The sequence below is a fragment of the Schistosoma mansoni genome, chromosome 1, assembly GCF_000237925.1.
Source record: "Schistosoma mansoni strain Puerto Rico chromosome 1, complete genome".
Taxonomy (NCBI): domain Eukaryota; kingdom Metazoa; phylum Platyhelminthes; class Trematoda; order Strigeidida; family Schistosomatidae; genus Schistosoma; species Schistosoma mansoni.
The window spans coordinates 63,796,559-63,822,439 of NC_031495.1; the positions used below are offsets into that span (position 1 = coordinate 63,796,559).

The 25,881-nt window shown below is 37.0% G+C and overlaps 1 protein-coding gene across 1 annotated transcript in view; it reads right to left on the reverse strand.

Annotated features, from left to right (window-relative positions):
• The window catches only part of Smp_001170 (eukaryotic translation initiation factor 3,subunit 10 (theta)), a 32,432-nt gene that overhangs the window by 5,811 nt on the left and 740 nt on the right, over positions 1-25,881 (reverse strand). Inside the window, exons 2-19 of the mRNA XM_018795180.1 lie at positions 23,519-23,709; positions 23,330-23,466; positions 21,712-21,875; positions 21,609-21,667; positions 21,075-21,555; positions 20,580-21,028; positions 18,032-18,268; positions 17,673-17,930; positions 15,174-15,428; positions 12,080-12,314; positions 11,091-11,171; positions 8,784-8,861; positions 6,606-6,668; positions 6,429-6,503; positions 6,236-6,316; positions 2,965-3,028; positions 1,185-1,235; positions 88-147 (exon numbers count right to left, since the gene is read on the reverse strand). Coding sequence (XP_018649518.1) covers positions 88-147; positions 1,185-1,235; positions 2,965-3,028; positions 6,236-6,316; positions 6,429-6,503; positions 6,606-6,668; positions 8,784-8,861; positions 11,091-11,171; positions 12,080-12,314; positions 15,174-15,428; positions 17,673-17,930; positions 18,032-18,268; positions 20,580-21,028; positions 21,075-21,555; positions 21,609-21,667; positions 21,712-21,875; positions 23,330-23,466; positions 23,519-23,709 — 3,019 coding nt within the window. The remainder of the gene's footprint in view (positions 1-87; positions 148-1,184; positions 1,236-2,964; positions 3,029-6,235; positions 6,317-6,428; positions 6,504-6,605; positions 6,669-8,783; positions 8,862-11,090; positions 11,172-12,079; positions 12,315-15,173; positions 15,429-17,672; positions 17,931-18,031; positions 18,269-20,579; positions 21,029-21,074; positions 21,556-21,608; positions 21,668-21,711; positions 21,876-23,329; positions 23,467-23,518; positions 23,710-25,881) is intronic.

Here is a 25,881-nt window from a genome sequence, read left to right on the forward strand (position 1 = left end):
CTAAGATCAATTCACGAAATATGAAGTTATTCTTACTTTTGAAACAAATTTACATAATTAAACGAATAAAATCAACATAAAACTTACACATTACCACCTCTCATTTCCTCAAATACTTGTGATTTGCCACCTGCAGCATTTGGACCTCTAGATGATGAAAAAAAATAGGATTAGACAATAAAAAATCATGAGAACGGTTTAGAATAAATAAGGGATTAAAAGAATGATTCAGTGGTTTAAGCATTTAATGGGGTATCTCACTGATTCAAACCCTTCTTTATTTATTTCGTTTCGGCCGGTTGTGCAGTATCACAAATCTTTATATATAGCATAAAGACTCTGCCAGGGAAGTCCTACTCACTGCCTTCTCACACCACGGGTGTTGTTTACGAAATTGAGAAGACGAAAAGCGAATGTCCGGCGCTTTAACCGCACCGGTGGACACGGAAAGTCCACCTAGAGGAGTTGGAAAACCCTGATTCCAAACCAATGGTGCACATAGGCTCCAGTATCCTGAGGGAACAAATGGCGTATGAATCAATCGTTGGTCACCGGCTACCATGGGACTGCATCTCCTCACGATGCTCCACTGCCTTGTGGATCACACCTTTAGATCGAAGGCTCCGGGTGTGGTCCCCTAAGAAAACCACCTGCTTCAGTTTGGGCACCTGGGCAGTATCACAGCCCTCACACAAATCAAATGAGATTTGTGAGGCGCATATATATCTGGTGCCCCTCTGTATCAATATTTATGTGTTTAAATAATAATAATAATACAGAGTAGCTTAAAAAACAAAATATATAAACCTGGTTATACGGTGTGAATAGGTAATCTAATAATTAAAAACATTGAACTTTAATGACTAAGTCTTTTATATTGTTTAAGACCGTCAGATATTATTACTATCACTTACATGCAAAGCGTAACTGTTTGAAAACGAGTAGAAAAACCTATACACGGCTGCCAAGTTACAGTAATAAATCGGCTAATTATCCTATAAACCTGTTACCATAGTGATGAAAAGTATTTACCTTTCATTCGAGTTACATAATAATTGTAATGACGAAACAAGGTCTTTAGAATGAACAATAAATTTTTGCAATTCAATGCAGTAATTTGACGGTAGAAGATGAATAGCTACTCAAAAAGCTGACTGCATAAAAACTACTTTAGATGAACTTACTCTCTACGCCATGGAGTTGAACTACCAGTGTCCATATCCGGATTTTTGGGTCTAGGAGAATAAGTAAAGAATAGAACAAAGAAAAGGAAATTTAATAAAGGTCTTTAAAAGCTATTACTTAAATTAAAACTGTCAGGTACTAGTAAATTGATATAAACGTTTGTACAGAATATCTATCATATACTAAACAATGTTTCAGTGAACTAACAGCACCGTGAATAATGTTATGCTTTGCAGTGTCTGATTCTGGTACACAGATTTTCCTTCTCACAAACGAGTCCGATCACCTACTTCTGTGAGAAAAACAGGAGTAGAGGACTTTTATTGTCCAACCGAAATAAGAAATATGTGTACATTCATTGGTACAAACATCTTTGTCCTCGATAAAGTAAAGCCGCAATTCTAACCAATGAAATGTGTCTGGTAGCCTAAAAATGGAGGTCGAATCCCGACCAACGGCATGAGCTTACCATTTGGGCTACATATGATTGGGCTAGATGGAACTGTTCGAGAACAGATACATGTAATAAACTGATTCAAATTAGTGTTTATTTATTTATTTAAACACATACATATTGTTACAAAAGGGCACCAGATACATATGCGCCACACAAAATAATGAGAATGGGAAGAGAAAGGGGGAAGATGCGTATACATAAAGGAAGAATAAGAATGAAAAAAAAGAGAAGAGTAATGATGGGGGAACTGAAATGTACAACCAGAAGGACTCTCTCAGTTAAGAAAGTTATAATCACTCTTTATGAAGAAAGTAAAAGAAGGTTACAGCGGGTTCGCCACTGGCTTCTATTCTGAGCCATATCTGATAACGTCTCTAGCCACTGTGTTGCACCATCTCTCGGACCCCAGCCAGGGAGTCGTGAACGACCAACAGAAGCTAGCCCTTTGCAGCTTTCTTTCATACCACGACACCATGTCATACACTGACCACCTCTCCGCTTTTTCCAACCAGTCCCACAGTCGGCAAATAATGCACGACGTGTAATTCTCTGGGACGACATTCGTAGAACATGTCCACGCCATCGAAGTCGGTGTTTCAAGATGTTGACACCAATTGAATTATCATCTATGCGCCCGAACACACGATGTCGAACCTCTGCATTACTAACATGGTGTTGCCACTGTATGTCAGAAATCCTTCGGAGACAACGATGATCACTTTGGTGAACAACACCCCCGCCACGAGAAGGCAGTGAGTAGGACTTCCCTGGCAAGGGCTATATACGCGTGGCCTTGTGAGAGCATTTCGGATCGTGGTACCAATACGGCTGAATTTAACAGTCTACGACTCCAGGAGCTGATGTTTGAGCTCTTCCAACTTACTCTTACTTCAGTCAACATTATGTGTTGAGGTAAGTCATGATTGGATATGTTTAGCACATGTCGATGTCAATTCAAACGATAAGAATTCAAAGCTCTATAGTCTCTACCCAATACTCTATATCTCACTTTAGCATTACTCAATGATCTCACCATATGCGAGCAATGCTTTGAAGACACCTATAAACAAACACTTGAAGCTCAAGAATGTTTTACTCCAACATACACTCTACATGTTGAATTATTATTCTTGTTAACAGTAGCCGATACCTTGAAGTGTTTTCTTTATCGTCGCTTATCATAAAAACACAAACACCTCCCTATTAATTAGAGCATTGTTGCACAATATCGACTGAATTCGTTTTACTAAATTCGCCCATCAGATTCGGATAGACTGAAAATTATAGGTTTGAAACAATCAGTCAGTATATGTATCTCTTACCCTCGATTGAATCCACCACCCATTGTACTACCACCTCTACCGAATGGTTTTGTTCGTTCATTTTCTATAATTATGTAAGAAAAGAAATACATGGTTCATAATACCAAAAAGAAGAAATACACATATGGTGAAGAAGCAAACAACAATAACTTGTCATATAGTGGGTCTGCGAAACCACATCATCAAATAAGATTGGAGCGGTATATCAAAACAGTGAAACTAGTAGCTTAGTCTAAAAGAAAATAATATCCCAATATCCAAACAACGAAGAATAGATAATAAAAATTTAATTAGAACCTAGGTTTATAAGATTACGTAATGGATGAAAACGAATCAAAATAACTGGAGCATATATGGGATTCCAACCAACTATTTTATTCAGATTACAAACTGATTTTAACTGGATCACCATTAGAAACGTGAGTATGAGACTTCACAGCAGTGCACATTTATGATCTCTCAACTAAAAATCAAACCTAGGACCCTCAGTCTCATGAGCGAATATCTAACCTGTAAACAGTTAAGCCGAGCATTTGATGGAATGCAAGTATAACTTTAATCGATAAAGGATACTGTCTGACCGTCTTTCGTTGTCTTTAGTGGGTACCTTCCTCACACTCGACAAGATTTAACTCCAATGGTCATAGCTTCGTATTGCAACCCCGGAAATTTCCCCTAGAATTAATTCACTAGAGAATACATGATAATTGTCAGTATGGGGTTGTGGGTACAGTTGAATTTCACTGAAATAATGATTCAAAGTTTGGCAACCGTAGAAAACCAAGGTTTGAGGAAGACACCCACAAAGAACAATGAAATATAGTCAAGCACTATCATGGAGAGATTCAAGCTAGACTTGTACATGACTGGATCCCCAGTAGTCTGGAGGTTAGGCGTTTGGGGACGAGACCGAGCGTCCTGAGTCCCACTCCCGGTTGAGGGGGGTCACGTATCCACACAGCTGGGAAGCCAAGTCCAACAAGAAACAGGCGTTTAGTGCTTTTAGGTTTTCAGTGGTTGTCTAACTAAGATCAGTTCGTGATCTTAATAAAATTCAACAGTCTCAACAACCCTATCCCGAAAACTATTTTACTATTGGTAAATAGAAAATGGAATCAATGTCCATACATTGCTACATGGAAAAGCAGACTGTTTCAACCAATAAGTGATACACCGGTAATTGGTTGGCTAAAATATTTGCCTTTTCATAGTAAGAAAAAGTTGAGAGATTTGAGAAATCAACACCACTTAACAGGTTAAACCTATTTGAGAGTGTCTAAAATACATACATACACTATCTCCATTTTTTTAACTTCATTATAGAAGTAGAAGATACTCGTAAGTTACTAGTATTTGACCACAGATACCTTAGAAATATTGCTCGCATCTGTTGGGATCATCGGGTAAGTAATAGTGAGGTTAGACACAGGATATTAGGGAATGATGGTAAATCAGTTGATGAGGCCATGAATCTTCATCGACTGAGATGGTTAGGCCACGTGTTAAGTATGCCTGAACACCGATTACCACAACGCGGTATGCTGACTAGTGTAGGGGGTGGTTGGAAGAAAGTTAGGGGTGGCCAAACCAAAACGTGGCATCAGGTCTTAAAGTCGTCAACTTGTCTTAACCATGTTGGTAGATGCAGACTACTTGGTTGGGGTCCGCGCAACTATCGTAACCAATGGTTGGAGACTCTAGGTGACATGGCTCATGATCGATCACAATGGCGTAGGTGTGTACACTTCCTGTCTTCCCTTAAACTATGAGATCAAGATTGCTTCATGTCTTTCTTTTTTCCTGTACTATATACTTATATACAACCTTTCCTTTATATATTATCACCACTAAATTAACTATTTCTATGAATCCGGTGTTCATCTTGTTGTGCTAACGAGGTATGGCAACTTGGACCGATGCATAAATGTACCTGGTCCTACGTTGTAGCTGACTGACTGATATGATATTAAGTGACAAGAGCTGATAAAACACTAATAAGAGCAAGCAGCATGTGGGTACGTGACAATCGGTTACCAGATTAAAGCTAATGAAAGGTATACAATAAAAGATATAAGGTGACAGAAAACTAAATGTTAAATTAGAATGATTAAAAATTAAGATATGAATTAATTAGAGATTATCACAATATAAAATAACATTTGCATAAGTGATGCCTAGTTGTTCAATCGTGAATTAAAATAATCTAAGGTCATAATGATTGTACAGATCAACCACATTACAGTGTCACAATCATAGATCAGTACGAGTTTTCAATGCTATAAGTGTAGAGATAATGGTTAGTGGCATTTTAGGCGACTTTGTATATTTTCTTTTTGAGTAATTTGGAATGCTTCGTCAACGGAAAATTGACCATTTTAAGCAGTGAGATTTAGGATATGCGTTTCGTCGCCTTCCTGCATCCTTCTGTTGAAGTTCATACCAAGACTTGAATCCAGTACCCCTATCGCTTCATTAAACGTCAATCCAATGTTCACTAAGCAATACCTAATTTTTTACACCATTTCCTTTAATAAATGAAAAGAGTGAACATTTTGAAAATATCCTATAAAATACATGTTCGAACAAACATCAGTCATTCTTATTATTGCTACCCCTAAAACTACCTATTCAATTAGAAAAGAACGCCTGATTAGAATCAGTACATTCGGTATGAATAATCTGAAAAAAATTATGATTGGTAAATAACCCAGGAGTGAGTCTTTAACAATTGTGGAGACTGTATGGTAAACACGTGACAACCGATTGGTCCTGTGGTGCCGGACTTTATTTAAGCAAGCAAAACAGTACATAGACTGAATTGAAGGTTGAATGGTGAAGAAGAGAGAACATTTTTGCCATTGGTAATCATAATAATATCTGTGTTTGAGCTGAAATACTGACGACATAGAAACCAACGGTATTTTAAAGGGCCACATAACCTAGAAGACAAATCCACAAGAGAGTGAAGCAACGTCAGATGATACAGTTCCATGGTAGCCGATGACTAAAATAGGTTCGCATAATAATTGCTGATTTAGCATCATAGAGACCATGAAGGATATTGGTTTGGAATTAGGGTTTTTCAACCGTACTAGACGAGCTATCTTTATTCATCAACTTGACTTAAGCTTCACCAGTCAGTTTTTCCACCTTTCACTTTTATAAAAACACCCTTTGATTGTGAAGGATTTTCCTACCAGAAGTTGTAAATATTCAGTCATATGAAAGCATTGAAAAAATGAGATTCTAAAAGAACAACAAAAGAACTTACCTCTACGTGATCCAACCTGAGTCCAACCACCAGCGTTACCAGAGTCATCTTCATATAGTGAATCAAATTCAGAAGGAACAGCTAAAAAAAGCGAAGATTTCAGTAGCGAAAGATGACGATATATATGTATATACCTAACAATCTGACAATCATAAATTGATAGATTTTGATATAGAACAGTGATTTAACTTACTTCTTCGTGGTCCACTTCGACTCCAAATATCTTTGGAAGGATCACTACGGGTGTTTGGTGTATTATCGAAACCAACTACATATGTATATGTAAATAAAACGAAAATTTTTTCAAATGAATTCTTCATACAAAATCAAATGCTTATTTTCATTAGGAAAAAAGTATTATCTGACTTACCTCGTTTACTTCCCGATAACCGACCAAAATCTGAATATCTCGACGTGTCATCACGTCGAAAGTCTAAAGTGAAATTAAAAATGATAGTTTGTACATTTCTATTAGCTTTAGGAGACAAATATATATATCAGAAGGGGCTTTCGTGGAGATTTTAGTAATTTTATATAGTTGAAATCATGAGACAATTGAAGCTAAACCACCATGGAAAACATGAAAGCACTGGATGGCCATTTCGTCCTATTGTGGGACTCTTCGGCAGTGTGTATCCACGATCCCGCCTCGCCAGATTCGAACCCAGGACTTACCAGTCTCGCATCAGAGCACTTAACCGATAGACCACTGAGCCGGCATCCAACAGTGTTAATGTCTGTGTGTGTATGAATAATGGAATGATATTCTAAAGTGTAATCAATTGTGATCTCATAAGTTTCAGTCGACGGTTTTTTGAGAATTTTTATGTAGTATTGAAATCATTCTATTCTAAGACGTTAATAAGAATAATGATCAGAAGTAAGTCCATATTGAGATTTTAAATAATAAAATATGTAATAAGATATACACAATATTTGGAATTATGTATGGTAACCATCAGGAATTGTCGACTTAGACATGTTCGTTTGGAATTAGACCTAAAAAAGAAGCCACAAACGTTCAAACTAACGATATACCAACAAATTATGAAGTCATAAACTATTGGACTGAATCGTGTTATAGTAGTATATGATGACCATTTGGTTGGTGACCAATGGATAAAGAGGAATTGTATAGTTCCACAAGCATCAGGAAGCACGAACGAACAAACACACAACTCATGTGTATATATACAGTAAAAAACTCCTTGGAAAACGTTATAAAATAATGTACTAAAAGAGGGAACGAACTAATGATATTTATAGTCCCTCCAAGCGGGAAGTACAAAAACTGAGGGTGAAAATGGGTGCTGTTTGCTCGAAAATGAGAAATTCAAATTTTCACAATAAAACTACAAGAATGAAACGTTTATCAAATGATTGATGAGGATCTAACATCCTCAAAAAAAACCATACTGACAGTTTCTAGTTATTCTAAACATCATAAACTACTGTGTTAATGGATATTTGTATCAAATATTGAGTTGATTATATCACCAGTTAGGAGTTAGTAATGTGATCTAGCAACAACAAATAGATGATACAGGGTGAGATAAATACGTTACACGTTTAAACACTTGAAAAACTAAACTGAGAACATTAGATCCATATATGATATGCTAGATAGTTGGGACATTAGATTACATCACATAATGATCAAATCCTACCAACAATAAAAGACGAATTTACTGGTCAGAATAACTAATTATTGACATGAGTTATAAATAACCACATAGAGTGAAATCAGAGTCAGGTATATAATATTCACTTATATTCCTATACCCGGATGTGTCTTTCTTTTACTCATGAATCCAATATTGTTATATCTAGAGCTTTGGTTCTTACTATGCCGCGTACTGCTAAACTACTTGAACGGTCGAACCCGCAACATCGCAAGAGAGAAGACAGAAGACTAGTAAGTAGGAACTTTATTCCCCAAAACAGTGTCAAAATATAGTACAGAAATCTCATGTATTTATAGTTATTGGCTGAATGTAAATCATCATTTCGGTCAACCAATAGGCACATAGGGGGTCATTTTTATCCATCCAATAGAGAAGCTACACGTCGACATTCTAGAATATTCCCCTAGCAGTGATTGGATGGAATGTGTTCGACTCTTTCTGGGCTTCTTGAAGGCTTCCTAGAGTTTACCAACGAGTCATCCTTACAAATATGTTTCGTAATACATCGTTTATAGATGTTAAAACGACATAGAGCTGTGATGACGATACTTTTTTAAATAGTTTAGACTAATTTCATTGATTTACACTACTGTCGGAGGAATATGAAATCCTTAAATACAACTTATGAGGAAAGAAATCACGTTGGATTTAAGTTAAAAGTGTGATGTCAACTTTCATTGAAGTCCTCAACAGTAAAGTTCCACTACAAAACTGAACTTTCCTCTCTCTCTCACACACACTAATTAATAAAGGGGAGGGGGTAGGGAACAAAAAGGCAGAAATCATTTTGCTTGTAGTAATTAAGTCCAAGTTGCACGAATGCATTGAATTTTCATAATCCAATGAACTGAAAAAAAACTTACCACGAAACGCGTTACCAGAAGTATTACTAATTTCAGATTGACGATGTCGAGCGAAAGGATTAGCCGATACAGGTTCATCTGAATAGTTATTTTTTTAAAAAAAACAAAGAAATCATTAATTACACAGTGAATGAATTTTGGCATGGGAAAAATCAACTCAACAGTTATAACTTTACATACATGTATTGGTATCGGCTTCAGAATTTTCAAGAGATAATTTCTCACTTGTCATAGTAACTAAATTTTTGAGCAAGAAGTTTAAAAGATGCATGTTTGATGAACATATATGAACGGTACAAAATCTTAATTATATATATAGAATAACAATTTATTCAAGCATTATTTCTTTTCGCTGACATGAATGCAACTTTAATTTTATCGTTCTAAACATAACGGTTTATAAACAGAATATAGTGATGCAGGGATCAATGCCAAAGCTGGGCATGATATTTTAGTTGAGGTGGCTGGGACATGTGTTACGTATGCTCAACCACCGACTGCCCAGACGTGCAATGTTTTATGGTGTAGGAGTAGGTTGGAAGAAAGTTAGGGGCGGCCAGACCAAAACGTGGCACAAATCCATGAAGTCACTGACAATTGGACTGAGCCACGTTTGTAGGTGTAGACTACCTGGTTGGGATTCGCGAGATGATAGCAATCGATGGGTAGAGACCTTGAATGACATGGCTCAAACTCGTTTGTAATGGCGAAGGTGCATCCACTCTTTGTGTTCTACCAAATTCTAATCTTCTTAATTCTTCATGTCCGTACCTTTTTTCTCTTTTCAAATTTATTTCACCGTATTATACTCCTTCAATAACATCTTCAAACCCTTATCTTTCACATAATACTTATACTCTTACTACTCCTACCACAATGTGATTTGGATCGACAACTTCATCTCTGTGTCATTGTGGTATGGCAACTCGAACTGATGTACGTACGTACGAAGTTCTACGTTGTAACTGACTGACTGATGATATTTTACAATAAATTGAAAATGAAATAAACAGTTTTTAATAAAAATACAAGAATTAAAGTTTTATGGTGTTCCAATCAGTGGGAATTTGTATTACCGATGTTTGATGATGACTTAATGTAATCAGTGCTACAGGGTAAATAATAATGGCCATAATTTAATCTTATGTTAATGTAATTCGGTTAAATGTTTACACTGAAGGAGTGACTTACATTAAATCACAAAACGTCAGAAATCTAAATTTCTACTCATTGGGAAATTACAAAAATAATGACGGTCGTAATCCATATGTTTATTGTTTCTAGAAAGTGCTCTGATTTAACGAAGATATATGTTTACTGATTCGAGCCATTTATCTACAACATAGGACCAGATACATATATGCATCTGTCCAAGTTGCCACACCTCATTAGCACAACAGCAAGAACACCACACTCATAGAAGTAGTTACTTCAATAGTAATAACATATAAAAGAAAGATTGCAATAAACAATATGATACAGGCAGAAACAATTAGTTCGTAGAAATGAAGGTCAGTCAGCTACAACGTAGAACCAAGCACATATATGCATCGATCCAAGTTGCCATACCTCGTTAGCACAACAAGATGAACACCGGATTCATAGAAATAGTTAATTTAGTGGTGGTAGTATATAAAAAATATACTGCATATAAGGATATAGTATAGGAATGAAGACAGTTATGAAGCAATTTTAATCTCAAGGTTTAAGGGAAGATAGAGTGTGTACACCTACGCCATTGTGATCGATCATGAGCCATGTCACCTAGAGTCTCCAACCATTGGTTACGATAGTTGCGCGGACCCCAACCAAGTAGTCTGCATCTACCAACATGGTTAAGACAAGTTGACGACTTTAAGACCTGATGCCACGTTTTGGTTTGGCCACCCCTAACTTCCTTCCATCTGTCTCCAACACTAATTAGAATTGTGTGTCTTGGTAATCAGTGGTTGGAGATGCGCAATACGTGAACCAGTCATCTCACTCAATATAGATTCACAACTACATTAACTGATTTTATATAAGTGAAGACATTAATGTCTTCAGAAAAGGTTATTTAAAATTTAGTAAGTGACAAGTTGAAGTTTTTTTTTCTCTCCAATGTTTCCCAAACGAATACAAACCACAGAAAATAACGATTTAAGGCGTAATTATATTTTGTATTGATGTGTTATTGGACTTGGAAAGTTACACATTAGACTTGTTAAGAATTTACATTCTTTAATGAATGTAATAAAGTTTCCCATAGAGAGAATATCAGCAAGTCAGTAGAAAAAAAGGAAAACATAATTCGACATAAACACAAACCTTTTTTAATATCTCCACGTGTCCATGACTTGGACTCTTCCTCAAGTCGAGCAACTTCACGTTCTGCCGCTTCTTTAGCTTCTATAATACATCCATGAAAGAAGTAGGAGAAAAGAAAAACAAAAGCAAAAATAATAAGAGGTTACTCATTAAATTTTAAGTGACTCAATTAGTAAATGGTTTAACTGTTTTTGATTCCGATTAGGTTGTTTTCTACGGGATAAAGTAGCAGACCCCACGACCGAGCCTCGTTTATCTGTGTAGTGATTTTGCATAAGAATTTTTTACCAGTATATACAGATATTTTCATAGTTGAAATCATGAGTCAATTGAAGCTAGACCACCATGGAAAACCTGGAAGCACTGGACGGCCGTTTCGTCCTATTATGGGACTCCTCAGCAGTGCGCATCCACGATCCCGTCCAGTGCTTCCAGGTTTTCCATGGTGATCTAGCTTCAATTGACTTATGATTTCAACTATGAAAATACTGAAATCTCCACAAAAACCCCTTCTGGTATACAGATATGTTTTAAGGCTGAACATTCACTTATTTAACAAATAAGCGTGTCGCTATAAACCTATTACTTTTCTTGTACTTATTCACATGACTAATTATGAGCTTTTATTTATGTCCAGTTTTAATGTGTAACTGTTTATCTCTCTTATGTCATTGACGATTTGAACAAAATAAACTCACCCATTTCACCAATTATGGTAACATCAAACTACACTCACTAAATGATGTAATCCACACATTAATAAATGAAAATTTATATTTCCTTTGACCCCAAGTTTGGTCTGTTTATTAAGCCTTTGTATTTTAATTCTGGTAGGAATAATCATTGTAGAAATGTTTGAATCGACTAGCGATACAAATTCATACGGGATAAATATGTAAAGGATCTTAGTTAGACCTAGTTAAACAGTTTAAGAACACAGAATGCAGCATTCGATATTTTTAAACGAAATCTAGGAAAAAATGAAATACCTTGTTCTCGTTTCTGACGTTCAGCTTCTGCAGCTAATTCACGTTTTTTCTGTTCTTCACGTTCAATTGCTTCTTGTGCAGCTCGACGACGTGCCTCAGCTTCTAATTCAGCTTCATGTTTAGCCCTTCTTTCAGCCAATCTTTCTGATCGTGTTTGATCACACAAAGCCTCCCATTCTGCCAATTTAGCTCTATATCGATTATCACGAGCTTCTTTTAATTGACTAACAAGACGCTACAATTGTACATAATAAACAAATATATCCGAACTATCACCGAAGCATCAGAGTGATAAAATTCATGACCGATAAATTTGAAATAAAGTCCATATCACAGTGTGCTTTATGGAACTAGAACTACGATGGAAAATAGTTCAAAATGTTTCATACTATCATTAAATTAGTGATGAAAAAGTGTGACAAGTTCCATGATTTATTAATGCCCAGTACAAAGCGAAACAGGTGGGTAGAGCACTTCAAAGAACTATTGAATCAACCAGCTCCACTGAATCCACCCAACATCGAAGTAGCACCCACGGACCTCCCAATCGATGTTGGCCCACCAACAATTGAAGAGATCAGCATGGCCATCAGACAAATCAAAAGCGGCAAAGCAGCGGGACCAGACAACATTTCAGAAGAAGCATTGAAAGTAGACGTAGCAGTAACTGCAAAGATACTCCACATTTTTTTTCAGAAAGATTTGGGATGACGAACAATTACCAACGAGCCGTAAAGAAGGACTTCTGATCAAGATACCAAAGAAAGGCAATCTCAGCAAGTGTGATAACTACATAGGAATCAGTCTTCTCTCAACACCAGGAAAAGTCTTCAACAGGGTATTGTTAAACAGAATGAAGGACTCCGTAGACGACCAACTTTGAGACCAAAAGGTTGGATTCTGTAAGGACCGATCGTGTACTGACCAAATCGCAACTCTACGGATCATTGTGAAAAAATCAATTGGATGAAATTCACCACTCTACATAAACTTCATTGACTACGAGAAAGCATTTGATAGCGTGGATAAGACAAAATTATGGAGGCATCTTCGTTACTACGGCGTACCTGAGAAGATAGTCAATATCATACGGAATTCTTATGATGGATTAAACTGTAAAGTCGTGCATAGAGGACAGTTCACTGACTCGTTTGAAGTAAAGACCAGTGTTAGGCAAGGTTGTTTACTGTCACCCTTTCTCTTTCTCTTGGTGATCGACTAGATCATGAAGACGCCAACATCTGAGGGGAAGCATGGGATACAGTGGATATATAGGATGCAGTTGGACGATCTAGACTTCGCAGATGATCTGAATGTTCTATCACACATGCAAAAACAAATGCAGGATAAGATGACCAGTGTAGCAGCAGTAGGTCTCAATATACACAAAGGGAAAAGCAAGATTATCCGATACAATACAGCATGCACCAATCAAATCACATTTGACGGAGAAGCTTTGGAGGATGTAAAAACCTTTACATATCTGGGCGACATCATTGATGAACACGGTGGATCTGATGCATATGCGAAGGCGTGGATCGGCAAAGCAAGAGAAGCATATTTACAACTAAAAATCATCTGGAACTCAAAACAATTGCCAACCAACACTACATTCAGAATTTTCAATACAAATGTCAAGACAGTTCTACTGTATGGGTCAGAAACTTGGACAACTACGAAAGCCATCATCCAGAAGATACAAGTGTTTATTAACAGTTGTCTACGCAAAATACTCCGGAATCGTTGGCTAAACACTATTAGCAACGACCCACTGTGGGAGAGAACAAACTAGAATCCAGTGGAGGAAGAAATCAGGAAGAAGTGCTGGAAGTGGATAGGACACACATTGAGGAAAGCACTCAACTGCGTCACAAGACAAGCCACTACATGGAATCCTGAAGGCCAAAGGAGAAGAGGAAGACCAAGGAACACATTATGCCTAGAAATGGAAACAGATATGAGAAGAATGAACAACAACTGGACAGAACTAGAAAGGAAGGCCCAGGACAGAGTGGGTTGGAGAATGCTGGTCGGCGACTTATGTTCCATTGGTGGTAACAGGCGTAAGTAAGTCAATATTTGACTCCAAAAGGTAAATACTAAGAATATGGTTTGAAAAAAACAATAAAACGATACACATGAAGGGAATTTAAGATAGGAAGTACGTATATCTGGGCCATTATAACTGATCCTGGGCCATGTCAACTATGCCTCAAACCATTGATCACAATGATTGTACGGACTTTATCCACGTAGTCTAAACTTACCTACATGGTTCAGTCTAATTACCAATCACTTTATGGACTGATGCGGCGTTTTGACTTAGGCACGCCTAGCTATTTTAGCCTACAGTAGAGCAACGTCAAGAGATGCAGTCCCATGATAGCCGATGACCAACAATTGGTTCATACGCCATTTGTCCCTTCAGGATACTGGAGCCCATGTGCACCGTTGGTTTGGAATGAGGGTTTTCCAACTCCCCTAGGTGGACTTTCCGTGTCCACCAACCCGGTTAAAGCGCCGGACATTCGCTTTTCGTCCTCTCAATTTCGTGAACAACAACCCCGCCACGAGGTAGTGAGTAGGAATTCCTTGACAGTGGTTGTATGCACGTGGCCACTTGAGAGCACCTCGAGGAGTAGAGCTGACTTTCCACACTCAGCCGTACCAGGGCATTTGGGGCCAAAAACTATTTAACAGGAGCAGTTTATTTATCTTAGACTTTCAAGAATTCACTCGTTAAAAGATCTCGGGAACATGTACAACAACCAAACATTATCACCCATGATAAAACTATCAGTAGATTAGATATTTCATTTTTTATGAGAACCTTGTGAGTTCGCATTTACAACAGCAGAGGGATAACTTGGCATTTCATGGCTTTCTACTTTCAGCCATTAAGTCATAAGTTTAAACATTTCTCTATCTACTTCAGTTTCAGCAATCGGGTAAGTATTACTAGCACTCAGACTTGAAGTGTGGCCCAAAGTCAAGGACACAAATCTGTACTTGCAAAATGAGTCAAAACAACAGCTATGAACAAGTCGGTTAAAAAGTTCGAAAAGAGCAAAGAAACATGCAACAAAACGAATACCTGAACATCTGATTTCATTCGAATCAGTCGATTACGTTCTTTCAATTGTCGTGCATGCTCGGCTTTTGAGTGCTCTTCAATTTCTCTGACACTCTGCTCAAATAATTCACGAGATTCCATAGCTTCCGGTTCAACATTTGCCTGTAACAATGGAATTTCTTCAATACGACAAGCACGTGTATAATAGTCCAACTTCTTCGCCATTGTTTTAGCCTTCTCTGCTAATTCTTTTCGCTTTTTCTTCACCTCTTGTTTCTAAATGATGAGAAACAAACAGAATGATTAAAACTAAAGTAGGAAAATAAGAGTAGTCTTGACTATAGACAACCACTAAACAATCAAATTAGTATTATTTATTAAAGGTGTATTCAATATTGAACTGAATCATGTAGATGGGTGCAGACTACTTGGTTGGGGTCCATGTGATTACCGTAATCAAAGTTTAGAGACTTTGGCTAATATGAGTCTTAAGTGTTCACGTTGGCGCAGGTGCATCCATTTCCTTGTATTCCACCAAATTCTGAGATTTTAAATCCCTCTGTTTTTTTCTTTCCGAATCGAATCTTCGATGCCTGATTCTTTTTGTTACCGTTAACGCTCAGTCAGTCAGCCAGCTACAACGTAGGACCAATCACATATATGCACCGGTCCAAGTTGCCACACCTCATCAGTACAACAATAATGTCACTATGTCTACTACTCTGGGATTTATTAATGGGGTATGGCAAATAAAGCCGATGTGCACATGTGCCAGGTTCTGAATTGATTATGACCGGCTGATATATGTATTCGAAAACAAAAGACTATGGAAAAAAAAGTAGAACATTTGCTGCTAAGGTGATCATGGGATAACTCAGCTTTTGTTAATAATCTTGAGGTCTTACTGGTAACGGTAACTGAGAATGCTTTCTTCTTAACTCAATTTATTAAAAGACCTTTGCCCATTTCTGATTAGTTGTCGCGACTTTTCTGTGTGCTCCAAGGTCATGCTTTCGTTACTATATATGCTAAGATATGCTTGAATATCAAGTTTTACTTACACTTCATCATACAGTGGCAGCGGATAATTATTAAAATGTTGCATGTAAGATGTATAGTTTATTTAAGTTCAGATTTGTTTCATTCGTATTAGGAAATCTACAATTGTCCATCAACAACATACACTGTCAACCCAATACATAGTCGTTTTTTATTAAGAAATAACCCTTGTAGTAATAAATTAAACACAAAAACATTATCAGAAGGGGGTTTTGTGGAGATTTTAGCAATTTTATATAGTTGAGATCATGAGTCGATTGAAGCTAGACCAGCATGGAAAACTGGAAGGACTTGACGGCCGTTTCGCCCTATTCTGGGACTCCGCAGCAATGCGCATTCCATATCTCGCCTCGCGAGATTCGAACCCAGGACCTACCAGTCTCGCGCCAGAGCACTTAACTGATAGACCACTGAGCCGGCATCCAACGGTGTTAATGTCTAACCTCAACCAATCCAGGTTTTCCATGGTGGTCTAGCTTCGATTGACTCATGATCTCAACTATACAAAAACATTAATTTAAAGCTATCAAAAGGGTGATGAATGTAACTGGAATCAACGATTGGAGGAGGCGGAGAGGGAGTAAACGTTTTTTAAATTCAAATTTTAATAAATTCCTGTTGATTAGAAACTTAGAACCTATGGAAAGACAAAAAGGTATAAGGACCTGAACCATTGTGAACGATTTTGAGCCACATCACCGAAGGCCTCTAACCATAGATTGTGATTATCACGCGGACCCTAACCAGGTAGTCTAAACCTACCTACAGGACTGAGTCCAGTAGTTAATGTCTTCATGAACCAATGACATGTTTTAATCTAGCTACGTCTATCTTTCTTCTGACGTATAAATATACCAACAAACATGGAGCATCCACATAGTCAGTGGATAAACATTTATAGTACATAGCTTAACTATTTTAGTCGATCAATATTCATTTTTTGGTTAATCGACTTGCCTCACTTATAATCCAACATTGGCTGAGTGTTAATACGATATCAATGAATTGTCACAGTTGAAATTATGAGTCAATTGAAGCTAGACTACCATGGAAAACCTGGAAGCACTGGACGGCCGTTTCGTCCTGTTATGGGACTCCTCAGCAGTGTGCATCCACGATCCCGCACAGTGCTTCCAGGTTTTCCATGGTGATCTAGCTTCAATTGATTTGTGATTTCAACTATGAAAATACTGAAATCTCCACAAAACCCCTTCTGATCAATCAAATGGTTTAATGTAGTCAAAATAAAAACATTGTAAACCCCTAAAAACATAATTGATTTCATAACAACTGGAATTCCGAGAATAAACAAGGGTGTATTGATTTTCCAGGAAATCATTTTACTACTCTAGTAGTCAATACTTTGAGAGAATTTTTCGAAGACTTTCTCATAGCGACAAACGCATGTAATACACAAGAAAAAGGTTAATTTACATATAAATCATACTGAGAATAACATACTTGCTTGTTAATAAGTTTATCTGCATCAAAGTTTTCAAGTTGTTCTTCTGTTAACTCTTTTAAATCAAGTTTTGTATCAATTTTTAAATCTAAAAACATTTTCAAACTAGTACGTGCCATTCGTAATTTTAGACGAGCTTTCTCATCTTCAGTTTTCATTCGTTCACGTTGTATAGCTTCATTGGCTAAATTAGTTTCTTCTGCTTTTAATAGACGTTCTTGTTCTGCTTGACGTCTTTCTTCAACAATGCTGTAATACTAGAGTGGAAAACAATATGAAGAATATTTAAGTATCTTTACTATTTTAGTAAAGATAAACTACAAACAACCATTTCTTTTAACTAGTAAAAATAAATTACCTGGTCTCGTTTAACCTGATATGTTTCAATTTCTTCCTTCCGGGCTTCGATTAAACATCGTCGATTAAGCAATTCACTGCGTAGGACTTTCTCATTTTTTCGATAATCGTGAACAAGTGCACGTCGACAATTAGCTAAAGACTGACCAACTTCCAGAATATCAGTTATCTGTTGCATCACTTGAGCAAACATTGTTAATTGACGAGACAATTTATCGGGATCATTTACATGGGTTGACTAAAAGATTTAAAAATAAAGTTACGTAATCAAAGAGAGTTTTACACACAAAAACGCTCAAAATTAAAGTTTACATATCCTAGATACTTTCAACGCTTGAAAGAGTAAAAGTAGTTTGTAACATTCACTAAACAATGGGCAAAGTTGGAAACATAAGTATACAGTGACCAGTGAGGCAAAAAAGACTTTAATATTGGGTACTCAGTAGGAAACCCTGGACCTAGGTTTCGCGCTATGTGGTACTCGCCAGGAAGGTGTACCTGGAGCCTTAAGGGAACTGACGATGCCTGGCGAATTCAAACCCTCTTTACCTAGCTTCATAGTAATGAGACATTACCACCAAGACATTAGAGTCACAAGTGACTTGTAGGACTGAGATATCTACAAGTGATTGGTCACTAATCAATGGCTAATCAGTTGTAATATTGGGTACATCTAACATTATGAATAAAGCATGTTGTCTGGAGTAAGGATCGGTCGTGCACAGACCAAGTTGCAACACTATGGATCATCGTGGAAAAATCAATTGAATGGAATTCATCACTATACTTTAACTTCATTGACTATGAGGCGTCTGACAGTGTGGACAGGAGAACATATTGTATTTGGAATTCGAAATCAAGCAGTCAACGAGTACAAAGGAATCATTAGTTCTCACAAACACCACAAACATACATTATGGCAATCACCGAACTGCATCACGAGGTAAGTCCTATCTTGGAATCCTGAAGGAAAGAGGAAAAGAGGAAGGCCAAAGAACAAATTACGTTGGGAAATAGAAGCAGATAAGAAAAGAATGAATAACAACTGGAAAGGATTGCCCAGGACACGGTTGGATGAAGAATGCTGGTGGGCGGCCTATGCTCCTCCACGAGGAGTAACAGGCGTAAGTAAGATTTGAAAACAAAAAGTGAATACATATGTGTTCTTACGACAGATCATGAGCTCTGTAACACAACATACCCAATCATTAGTTATGACAAATGTGTGGACTTTAACCACGCAGTCAGAATCTATTACAACGTCTCAATCAGATTATCGATGACTTCATCGACTGATGCTACATATTGGCTTACTCATATGTAGTCTACAGCTTGGAAAAGAAGTATTTCAATCAGTAAGTTACTACATCAGTGACATGATTTTAGATAAATATTCGTAGTGTAAACTTTATCAACTCTTAAACAGTGAATCTTGTACTAGTTGACTTTTTTCGTTTTCCATTATTTTTGTTTCTTTTATTTCGTTATTTTTAAACAGTAATAAATTCAGATAATGCATGATCTGGTCCGATTTCACAAGTTACCCTTCTCCCGAAAAGCTGTGTATGGATTAGGAGCCCTATCAGCTCTGATTATCTAAAAATTGAGAAATGTTTGCAGGAATACATAAAAACTTATTGGTTTTTACCAACTTTAACAACCTGTGATAAAAAAAGAGACATATCTATCCATTAAAAAGCAAGTATTCCCGTAAAACAGTTTGCTTCTGCATGATTTTATAGATGTCGAAGGTCTTCGAAGGGTAGAAAACTTGGTCAGGTGCCTAGTGTTTGATCACGGATATTTCCGGAAATAATGCTTGCGTTCGGTGAAATCACTCAGCAAGTCGTGCTAAGCATAAACGCAGAGTATTGAGCCCGAATAAATGTTGATTATTGGTTTTATAAACTATTTACTGAAATAGTATAGATACATATTCTAAAAAAAGCGAAGAGTAAAGTGGTTTCAGTTCATAAAGTTATTGCTTCCTTAACCTTATCAAGAAGCATAGACTTCCTTGCTGGGGCTTAGGGGGAGATTGCAACCCATCGCTGAAGAACTCAAATGATATGGCTTGAAATTAAACACAATGGCCCCAATACCTTCTTAGATTTTTTTAGACTCTTTTTCGCTGCATAGGACGTTTAATCTCATGTACTTTGTGTAAGCCATATTTTGTAAGCAGACAATTTTTGTTAGTATTAAGGACCAATGGATAGTGGTTTTGTTCATGCTTTTATTTGTTGGATAACACCTAAATTATCATAAAACAGAGTCCATAGAAATTACATAACATCATACTCCTAGTTAACGGGAGTGGTCAAAGAACATTTGTGTAAAACAATGAGAATCGATAGAACGGAACGAGATGTTAGAACTTAATTCGTTTTTAAACCTGGTTGTAGTGTACATTAGATACGTTAAGTAGCTAGACAGATCAAGACTAAAACTTGCGTTGTACAAATCAATCTGTACATACACAAAACTCACACTACAGTCATTCAGATGAACTTTTTAATAAATATTACGGAACTGGTAATGTAATATACCTGTGATACTAGCTGTCCACCATATTCACACTGACTTATTCCCAGATCTGTAAATTTATCGAAGAAAATCGCTTGTTGCAAATGATTGACTCGAATAGGTAGTTCCAAATTATGAATTAACTCAAGTACAATTCTTTCAAGTCGAATAGGCTCCATGAATGGACATAATTTGACAAATTCATCAAAATTCAAGCTTTGATAGACTTGAGATAATTGCAGAAGAGTTTTTGCTACGATAACATCGTGCAGTTGAGTAATGTACACTTGGAGATCTGAACAAGTAGTTATATGGGCAAGTGCTGGTTGAACAAGTTCCCAAAGTTTCAAAGGTTGAAAGTCCGCTTCTAAAACTTGATACAACTTGGCTAAATTTGATGGGACAACAGTGTGCACTTTATGACGAACAAGATCACGTATTAAACTTTGACGAGTTGGTACTTGAATGAGACCTAGAATTCAGTAAAATGTTACGAATAACCACAGAAAATAAATTACCCAAAAGTCCAGCAAGTGTTTTTTGTTTCATAATAGTGTACTCCCCAGATAAGAATTTGTCAGCATTCAGTTTCGCATTTGGCAAAGGAATAGCAACAGTTGCACAAAGTACACGAGATCCAAGATCAGATAGTTCTTCACGAGTTATATTCTTTTTCTGGTCACGATATAACGTGTAAAGTTTGTGTAAAGCAGCCGCGTGATATAAATGACAACCACATCGTCGAAAAAGTTCCGCTGTTTTTGAGTAATAATTAGTCATTAACGAAGGCATAGCATGTATTCGTGAAATCATCATAAAACTCCAAATATCTTCAACAGTTTTAAAAGCTTCGTTATACATATCTAGTTCCATGGCACAATCCAACTGTCGTAATCTAGTCTCTAAATGTAATGTCTGTGTTTCGGCATTATTCAAATTTATAGCATTAAGTGCATTAGGTTGTAACTGATTCTGGACTTTCTGAGTATGTTGTCGAATCTTTTATAAGTATGCAGAAAATAATGGGATGGTTAAATGAAGAATTAACATACCAGTTCACACAGCTTTTTGAATTCCGTCTTCCGACCATACTTCAAACAGAAGTTATAAGCTGCAAAATGTACGAAAAAGTGGTTAGTTAAGTCCAAGACTTACCATCATGAGCTACTTCATGATACAGTTTTTCTAACTTCGAATTGCTACGTAACAAATCTAGCACCAAACGATAGGAATCCCAGAGAAATTTCAACCATGGCATCAGAATTGTTCTAGCAGATCGATCTTGAGTACCCTCCATACTAACTGCATTTAGCATGAGACTATGCAATGAAAAGAATAGGAGACAGGCACTTCAATCAACAAGTAGAAAATGCAAGAAAAACTTCATTCTCTCATAAATTTAGTCTTCGACTAGTAATCAAAACTAAAAACGATATATTGTTCGGTTTTCGATCACTGATTTGTATGGCAAAACGCAAGTCCATATTGTCTCTTGATCATTTTTATCAGCTGTTTCAGTAGTAAATAATGATCATTATTACCAACTTATAACTAAGTATAGGTTCGTACATGGCTTCAAGCCACACTAAATGTGAGGGATAGTGATGCTACTTTGTTACTCAAATCTGAGGTGGAACAGGGTTTGGGCCTGCGACCTAAGGACTGAGAATCGATTGTTTTAACCTTTGAGCCACCGCTCCACAGTAATAAATATAATGTGTTACGATGCTAAGGTGTTAAAGTACATTGATTATATTACAAAAATTGTTTATAAAATAACAAGTATACGATGTGAAACGAACGGCTAGTATATTAAATCAATTTAGTCAAGGTAGCCCTCTCGAGATACAAAAGCCCACACAGTTACCATGATAATCATAAAGTTGTTTGCAGTGAGAGAAAATGAAATACTTTTGATGTTAGGTTTGACTAAACAGGAGACCAGACCTAACAATAGTTTTAAGAAATGATGCTGCTGATTAACAGGCGATTTTGATAAAGTATCTTAGCTAAAGTTGAGATGATTATAGTAGAATAGAAGCTCGATATTTTTAAAGAATCAGGAATTTGCAAACCTTTATGCTGCCATGCTAGGTCATGGGTGACCACTACTGAGGAGTCTCATACTACGTAAAAACGAGAATCCGGTGCCTCCTGATTTTCAGTGGTTGTTTTTAATCAACATCCGTCTATAGTGCAATTTTCATTTGTTCATGAAACGAATTTTCCCAGTACTACGTCAGCTTTTTAATTTACCTACCAAGTATCTAATTTTGGCTGTTTGACTTCCAGTCACAGTACTTGTGAAGGTTAGCGATAACAGATAGTTTCGCAAGCCAAAGCGAACGTCACTGGCTTCAAAAATGCAACCGATTGATTATAAGCTGAGTGCTTCTAGTTACTAAGCCACCGCTGACCCACTGTCTGTCAGTGGCTTTAAGGTAGCAGCCTGTTCGTGTTTTACCCATACCTCAAGTAGGTTGGTGGTATAGATGTTGTTACTGACCAACTAATTCTCAGTGTATGTTCGGAATATGATCTGGTCCATTACTACAAGGGCTCAAGGTCCAAAACAACTATATGGAAACCATTCAGTGATTTCTTTAAAGGTTGAATACAATGAAAATGCCCAAAGATATCTATGTTATCTATTATTAACAACCATGTCTTACAGTCCTTAGGTTAAAGGGTGTACCAACACATACTACAGATTTATTGCATAATAAAACTCGAAAACACGTAAGAAAGAGCTAAATGCATACAACCTACAAACCTTTCTGGAGTTTCCAGAACATCCAAATCTTCAATTTCCATAATAGCACTCTTTGACACTTCTTGAGCTTCTTCAGTTTTACCCTTTATCTGGTTCAGGTAAGAACGAATAACTTGTTCGAGTGAAACAGTGTTTTCCTAGTGGACATTAGCAAGGTAAAAAAAATATCAAGGATGGAAAAACGATTACCAAAACACTCATATTTTTGTACGTATAAATTGCTTTTCTGAAGTGGATGTTCTTACGGAGTTCTACACAAAGTTCAACAAACAGCATCATTAATTCTTCCAAGACCTTTTGCCATTGTTTAGTTCGTCTAACCCGCATCACTTCGTAAAGAATTTCCAAAGCGTTAGCTTTTTTATCACATTTTATAAGTTCTATTTAATAAAAGAGAAAATGTTAATTATATATATATAATACATCTTAATTGAAAAAATGTCTAACAAATGAACTCATGATACACATGTAAACGGAAAACAGAATAATGTAAGTGCAATAACGCTTTTACGGATCAATCTGTTAAAGCTAGAAATCACTTATGTACAACATGAAAAAGCCTAATACTAATCTTAAAGTCTTTTGTATTAAAAAATTCAAATTTTTTTAAAATTAGTGACTACTTTATTCGTAAAATCTATGGAATTAATTTTGTCCAAGATTCATTCTACTGGACAACAGTATCGGAAGATGCAATATTTAAATCAACTATGTACACATACTGCAGTGAATTTTTCGTGGTAGTTATTAATAATATCCGATCGTATATAATGTGTGGAAATGGACATTTGTATGGCAGTCACAATGAAAATAAGACTTAGAGGGACCAGGCATTTGTTTGTACCTTGTGAGCTTACGGAGAAAAGATTAAAGGTAACACTAATTAAACAAGCGGACTTTTATTTTTGAGCGAAGATGTATGCTGTTACAGATCGACGTTAACGAATGACATGACAGATACGAACTGGTTTGTGTTCCCCCAACAAACCACCAAAGAGGTGAATTTAACCAAATGTGTAGCGTAATAGCACGAATAATAGTGGCATTTATGTTGATACGGTAAGATTAAATATATGGATGGCTTGAAAGGGGAAAATTGGCAGATTAGAATTTCCCAGTAGCATAGTATGAAACCTCAAAATTAGAACCAAATTATGTAATAAATGCAAATACGCCACAGTGACCAATTTTGAGCCATCTTACCTACGGTCTCTAATCACTGATAATCACCATCGCCTTAGCCCCAAACCGGTATTCAACACCTTACACAGCTTAATCCGATAATCGATGACGATAGAAAAACGCTTTCTTTTTTGGCTGCAATTAACTTTGCTTTAACCTACTTGCACCCCAGCCATCATGTCTTACGGTAGGTGGTTAAAATTTTTACATATACAGTCTAGGTCACAGGTGAGTATATAAACATGTACTTGACATACAAGTTACCCAGCTTTGGCTATGGTCCAAACAATAAAAGATGCTGGTCTTTAACAACTTACATGAACAAATGTAATTAGGGTAGATGATTTTAAGTGAAGTAGTCTTAGTTAAGCAGGAAAGATTGAGAGAAACTCTAGGTATTTTAAGCACAGCAAACGTCGCTGCAATGGCCGTTCGTGATTGGAATCACTATTATTTATTTATTTCAACACATAAATATTGGTACAAAGGAGGCACCAGATACATATGCGCCACACAAATCTCATTTGATTTGTGTGAGGGTTTGTGATACTGCCCAGGTGCCAAAAGCGAGGCAGGTGGTTTCCTTAGGGAGCCACACCCGGAGCCTTGGACCTAAAGATCTGATCCACAAGGCAATGGAGCATCGTGAGGAGATGCAGTCCCATGGTAGCCGGTGACCAACGATTGGCTCATACGCCATTTCTTCCTTCAGGATACTGGAGCCCATGTGCACCGTTGGTTTGGAATCAGGGTTTTCCAACTCCCCTAGGTGGACGCGCCGTGTCCATCAACCCACTTAGAGCGCCAGACATTCGCTTTTCGTTCTCTCAATTTTGTAAGCAACACTCCCGCCACGAGAAGGCAGTGAGTAGGACTTCCCAGACAGAGGCTGTATACGCGTGGCCATGTGAGAGCATTTCGAGAGGGAGAGAGGACTCTCCCCACTCTTGGCCGTACCAGGGCATTCATACGAAGTTATCCAAGAATGATTAACTTCGGACTACTTATGACTCAGACACCAACGAATTTCGAACCAATAGAACTGGTTACAAAATATGAATAGTCACATCATAGTGTTGGACTAATGACAGAAGACTAATAGAAACAACAACGGGGCGTCAGTCTGTGACGTTAATACGTGTACGTTATCATGCATAGTGGTACTGAACTTCTGACCATCTGCAGATAACCACCATTGCCCGTTACAAACTGGGTACCGTCTCGAGAGTACTCATAGAAATTGTATTTCCTCTAATCTTGCGCATCACATATTATATCATTTGGTACTTTACTATCAAGTACTTTACAACTACGAAGGCATTCTTATCATTTTATAAGGGGAGAATGAGTATTTGAAGTCACCACATAAC